The 6,448-nt window shown below is 34.6% G+C and overlaps 1 protein-coding gene across 1 annotated transcript; it reads right to left on the minus strand.

The window, feature by feature from the left end:
- Window positions 1-2,333: 2,333 nt before the first annotated feature.
- LOC149576072 (phosphoglycerate kinase, cytosolic-like) lies at window positions 2,334-6,239 on the minus strand. The gene is made up of 6 exons (XM_089833170.1): window positions 5,743-6,239; window positions 5,119-5,196; window positions 4,778-5,038; window positions 3,248-3,565; window positions 3,006-3,164; window positions 2,334-2,763 (listed from the first exon to the last, which is right to left on the minus strand). Exons 1-6 carry the CDS (start codon window positions 5,938-5,940, stop codon window positions 2,569-2,571), a joined length of 1,209 nt encoding a protein of 402 aa, XP_089689296.1. The 5' UTR covers window positions 5,941-6,239; the 3' UTR covers window positions 2,334-2,568.
- Between the last annotated feature and the right edge of the window lie 209 nt (window positions 6,240-6,448).

Consider the following 6,448-nt stretch of genomic DNA (forward strand, 5'->3'; position numbering starts at 1 on the left):
AGTGGTTACTTGGCTTGAAAGGGCTAAATAGAACACAAGACATTTAGAGTCCTTATCTGAGCTCACTTTATTAACTTTGGGAATGGAATCTTGATGTTTAGGCTTTTCTAGGCATTTTATTGCAAGATGACCAAATTTGTCACATCTAAAGCATTGTACTTTAGATAGGCCCTTCTTTCTTTTGAATGAGTGTTTTCTATTTGCATCTTTTCCTTTCTTCCTCTTGAAGTTATTTTTATTTCCTTTCTCGTGTGCATGAGAGTTTAATACTTTGTCATCATTTTGAGAGTTCAAACCAATCCCTCTAGTAATAAGTTAATAATTTTCTCAAATGCAATCAATTTTCAAGTGATCAAACTTAGGAAGTTTAGACCAAGCATTTATTCCTTGTATGAAGGAATCCCAAGATGTAGGGATTATGTTGAGGGCCAACATTGTTAATTCTTTGTTGTCAATTAGGCGACTAATGGTGGATAATGGTCCTTTAACTCAGTAATTCTCATGAAGTATGATGTAGTTTCCCCTTTGTTCATTTTGACATGACGTAGCTATTATTTCAGGGCAAGGGCTCTACTTGTATTGCTTATCTCATATATGTTCTCTAAAAATGTAAACATGTTAAATGAAGTACTTTGTTTTGATACAACTAGAGCTATATGATCTTTTACAACATCTACTAAGATTTTCATGGCTTTGTTATTATTTTTCGTCCATTGATGCTTTTCACTTTATTCACTAGGAATGGAAGGTTCTTTTTCCACAAATGGTTCTAACTCATGTTCTTTTAATGCAAGCATTATTCTAAAATTTCAAGATACAAAGGTTGATTCTTCTTCAAGTCGATCTTCAATCTAACGTCTTTCACCATTTTGTATATTTAGGAAATTCAATAAATTCTAAAGATAATATTAGATGATCTCTTATATAAATCTGATAAGGATCTTCCTTAACAAGGCTTTGATACCAAGTTAATTTTCATAAGATTTAGATTGTAGACAGTTTTAACAATTTATTTCAACCATTATCTTTGATTTTACAATGTCTCTAATGTTGCCTTCAATATAATATTGCAGAATTAGAATGACATATAAAAAATAATTACAACATGATAAGGTTTTGACACTTGAGAAGGTAAGTAATATTGATGTTGTATCTTGTACTTGTACTTATTTGTTTTTAGTAATTTCCAAGATTTCACGATTGTTACTATTTATAGATTGATGAAGGGACATGTCTCATCCATAGTTCATGTAGAGAGATGCCTCATGTAGGGCCATGATGCTACATGAGGCATGCCTCACCCAACTCACGGGCACAATTTAATAATATAATTGCAATTAGAGTGATGCTCAATAACCACAATGTCATTTCGTAGTATAATTACAATTTGAGCTAATATCCATGATGATGTTTCATAATATTGTTGTGGTAATCACAATCAATGATGGAAAGTTGATCGACTACTACATAGTTGATATTAAGAGAAATAAACATAATGCAAATGTGTAGGTTTATTGATTACATATAATCGACAACCAGTCTTACTCAAAATAAGTTTGATACAAAATATAAGTTACATATGAAATGATTAATAATTGTTTGATAACTCTATATATAATTACTTGAGTTATCTAAATAATTATTAATCATTTACCATATTAACAACACTTATAACAATTTTGAGTAGAATACAAACAATGAATGTTTCAAGGCGGAACTCATCAATTTGATTATCCACATCTATGTGTAAAATTAAATATGTAGAAAATACCGCCTAATGAATGTTAAAGAAAGATATTCCATGGTCTTACTTTCCTAAAGCAATATAATAAAAGAAGCATGCTTCATTTATTTGGAGTTATCAAAGTTGTACATAGTCTATGGAATAATCAGATTGTACAATTGATATTATTTATTATTTATTAATGATGACCCCTATCTTCCTAATAGAATGCATTAAAAAATATTGAAAAAAGATTCTTCACATCTGCAAAAAACATTGCCATTTTTTGCAGATTTCTTGTTGTTTTCTGCTATAAACTATTGGAATCATGAAGAATTGATCCTGAATTTTTCATATTAATCAACTCTGTTTTTTATTTATTTTTAAAAAAGTCAATAGTACATTTTTTTAACTATCAAACGATATATTTTATAATCGAATACTATATTAACTAACTTAAAAATCAAAACAAATCAGAAGACAATTTCTAAATGTAATTCAATTGTACATACATCTGTTCTTAAATATCCAAAATGATAGCTTAGAAAAATTGAGACTGAAACCGAATAACAGTTCCTCTACCTATACCCACTTCTAAAAATCTAATTCATAGCCAGACAAACAGACCTTATGAATATTAATCAAAGAGATTCCATGGTTATACTCTTGTACAGATCGACCTACATGGAAGAAACATAAATTTCATCCATTATACTTGATGACAATTATACAATTACCACTACATCTCTGGTTATAAGTTCACCACACTAACCATGAAACTGAGATGTACTCTTATTCATACATACATAGGTTTCTAGCATCGTTGCCATCTTACATTGAGAGAGTTAATCTTCATCCAAGCAAACAACGCCAGGAAGGGGTTTGCCTTCCAAAAGCTCCAATGTGGCACCGCCACCTGTCAAAATGTGGGACATTCTATCAGCCACACCTATCTTCTCCACTGCAGCAACTGAGTCACCACCTCCAATTATGGTGGTCACACCCTTCCCACTCAACTCTCCAACCTTCCTTGCAATTCCCTACATCAAGTATCCAATCTAAACTAAGTTATGATTTAGGGCATTATGATATCAACTCATTTAAGACAAACAAAATCCTCTCTTATTTTTTTAATTTTAATGATGAATCATAGAATGTGATTCTTTTTTATTTTAATGATGGATTATGGAATGATATATCATTAAAAAATTAACAAAGAATATCATTAACTGATTACAATTAAACTGTGGATTGTAAAAATCTGATATCATTTAACACAAACCTCTGTTCCGAGAGCAAATTTTTCGAATTCGAAAACTCCCATTGGACCATTCCAAAGGATGGTTTTAGCTGTTTCCAAAGCCTGGCTGAATGTTTTGATGGTGAGAGGTCCAATGTCAAGACCTAGCCATCCTTCTGGAATGCCCGATGGAGGAACAATCTGCATGCCACGTAGCACTTAGCGTTCTGTAGGACATTTTTATGAGGATGGCTAAATTTCACAAAATGCATATGATCACAAACCTTACTGTCTGCATCTGGAGCAAACTTATCAGCTACGACAATATCCCTTGGCAGCAAAAGAGAAACACCTTTCAATCTGGCCTTTGCAATGAGTGACGTGGCAAGATCAAGCTTGTCCTCCTCTACAAGTGAAGCTCCAACAGAAAGGCCTTGGGCCTTATAGAATGTAAAAATCATCCCACCCCCAAGAAGTAGGACATCAATCTTCTCAAGCAACGACTCAATAACAGCGATTTTGGAGGAGACCTTGGACCCACCCACGATTGCAGCAAATGGTTTCTTTGGAGCAGAAACCGCACCTACTAGATAGTTCAGTTCCTGCCTAGCACAACACTTCAGTTTACCTTCCAAGCTTGGCCATCAGATCAGAAGCAAAAAGTAACAAATTTTGAACAATGCATATAAGGTTTTTAAGGTATAAGAGTTTTCTTGTTTTCACAATCAAAGGTTTCGTTTGTGTGGGTTAGATATAAACAACATTGTCTTGATTTATGTGGATGATGTTATGAATTAGGATTGCTGTTGTATTCAAGAGGTGGTTAAGCTATGTCATAAATTCTGAAGGGGAATGCTTGCAATTACTACAACAATCTTCCCTTAGCATTACTCAAGGAGATTCAAACTTGCAGCGAAGTTCTCATACCACTTGTTACAAGCTAGAGTTGCCATTGTACCAAAAGATCGACCTATCAATGCCTAATACAACCACTAGACTTCTAGAACACAAGAGGTGGTTAAACCATGTCACGAATCCGAAAGGAGAACTTTAGCGATTAGTCCATTAGATAACTCATTTTAAATCAAACTACTAAATGAATTCTATTTGAGAAGCTATTGTAATTTCAAATGACCCACGTATGGCCTTTTCAAATAAAATCATTGAACCTATCACCTTAAAAATCAACAAACATAATGAAACATCTGCTGGAGGTGCTTCAGAGGCTGTTGAAAGGTACGATAAGCCAAAATTTTCTTTCAGTTGAAAGGGGTGCTTTGATAAGCCTCCATGGTTTAAGTCCTTCTGTTCAAAATATATTTTATGTTAGTATTTAGGGCTGTCAAAGTGGTGTTTTGTTCTTGTTCCTTAACTCCTACCACTATGAAAACTTCTTGATCATTTGTGTGTGATGGAAGGGACCTGAGAACCACGTTCTCCTCCATGAAATACTATCTATTTGATCTCAATCATGAAAATGCAATGCTAAAGGAGCTCTAAACTCTTGATTTAGGATATCCATTATGTTCGTCTATGATCACAATCATGAAAATGAAATGCTATAGGAGCTCTAAACTCTTGATTTTAGGGTAGCCATTATGTTTGTCCATGATCTTAAAGGAACTCTGAATTCTTGATTTAGAATAGTCATTGTGTTTATCTATGATCTCAATCATGCGAAGGCAATGCTAAAGAGCTCTGAATTCTTGAGTTAGGATAGCCGTTATGTTTGTCTATGATCTCTTAGTTGAAGAACAATGGCATGAAATTCAGTAATCTTAGTGAAAAGAGGCAGTAGAAGAAGAATATATTACTTTTTGCATGAGGAAACCAGCAACAGACGGTCTGAGGTATTTAGTGACACCCACTGTGGAGGCATGGGCTCTATGAGCTGTTCCAAAAGCATCATTTACATAGAGATCTGCAAGAGATGCCAGCTGCTTTGCAAATGGAGCAGCATTTTCCTCCTCTTCCTTTCGGAATCGAACATTCTCAAGAAGCAATACTCCTCCTTCAGGAAGAGATTCTACCAGCTTTTCAACTTCAGGACCAACACAGTCATTGGCCTTCACTACCTGTACCAAGCAACAGAGTTTGCCCTCTTCATCCCTTACAAATGGAGAAGGATATTGCAAGTTAAATTTTACATGTGTACCTCACAATTAAGCAGTTCTGATAACCTTCCCACAAGAGGGTTCAAGCTATATTTTGGAGTGATACCTTTTGGCCGACCCTGCAACGCAGAATACTCAAAGACTGAAATCAATTGAAAGAAAGGGAAAGAAAACCCTGAAACCCACTCGTAGAAGATTGGTCGATAAGAATCATTTAGGTTAAACAACATATTTAAGTTCTAATTTGTTAAATTAAAACCTGAAATTTATTCAATTCCAAAAAACCTGAAACCCACTCAACTATTTCAATAGAAGATTACACAGTTGCAATTGTTTTGGTTTCAACCATAGTCATCAGGAGATGGAGTATTGTAAGATTGTACAATTAATTTTCATAAATAAGATATGGTACTTAGAATGTCATTTCTCTTAATATAATTTAACATTTTTCAGAATATAAGTTTGAAAATAAGAATTGTAAATCAATCATACAAGGAAAGCAATTTCAATTTCTGATGAGGAGGCTTGCAAATGTTTTCAGATGAACCAACTAAACAAATCGAAACTCTTTAAACTTACCCAAAAAATTAGAGTAAACACTTTCCCAGGTCAGAAAGCTAAAATCACATTATTTTGAGAAGCTCTTTTGGGGAGGAGATAAATACCAGATGAGAACAGAGTATGATCTTAGCACCATGAGCCCTTAAGTAATTGATGGTGGGAATGGCAGCTCTGATGCGTGTATCGTCTGTAATGTTTTTGGATGAATCGAGCGGCACATTGAGATCAACGCGAACCAAAACCCTCCTCCCCTTCAATTCCTTCTCACCCAGTTCGCCCACACTCTTCTTTCTGCTCGCCATAATCACTAGTGCCAATGCTTTAATGCTCGCCGTGCCCACTCCCACAAGTTGAGCTGATTTATAAAGTTATAATGACGGGCATGGGAAAACATCGAGTATGGCGGAGGTACACATCTTAATACAGCTTTGTCGAGGAGGGCCTTGGTGACTTCCGCCATTGATGGTTTCTCTGGGGATGTGAAAAACTATGCCGAGGTTGGCTCCAGGAGAGTATAATCCAAAGGCTTCACCAGGTATCATCAATGTTGTTATTTGATCGTGGGTCTGGCATTGCACGAATCCTCTTGACTTCTTGTCATTCGAAAAATAGTTTTTAAACAACACGTTTATAGATTTATTCAAGATGTTGAGAACCAGTTTCACAAAAATAGGATTTACAATTTATAATTCACTTATATTTTAATCGTGTTAATAAATATAAAAGTTTTATTGACCGTATAATTGAAGGTCAGAAACACCATTTATGAAGGATTCCATAGTTGTGTATTAGTCATCAGGGCTTGGGTTA

This window comes from Cupressus sempervirens, chromosome 1, assembly GCF_028749045.1.
Source record: "Cupressus sempervirens isolate cs-2001-9-10 chromosome 1, ASM2874904v1, whole genome shotgun sequence".
Taxonomy (NCBI): Eukaryota; Viridiplantae; Streptophyta; class Pinopsida; order Cupressales; family Cupressaceae; genus Cupressus; species Cupressus sempervirens.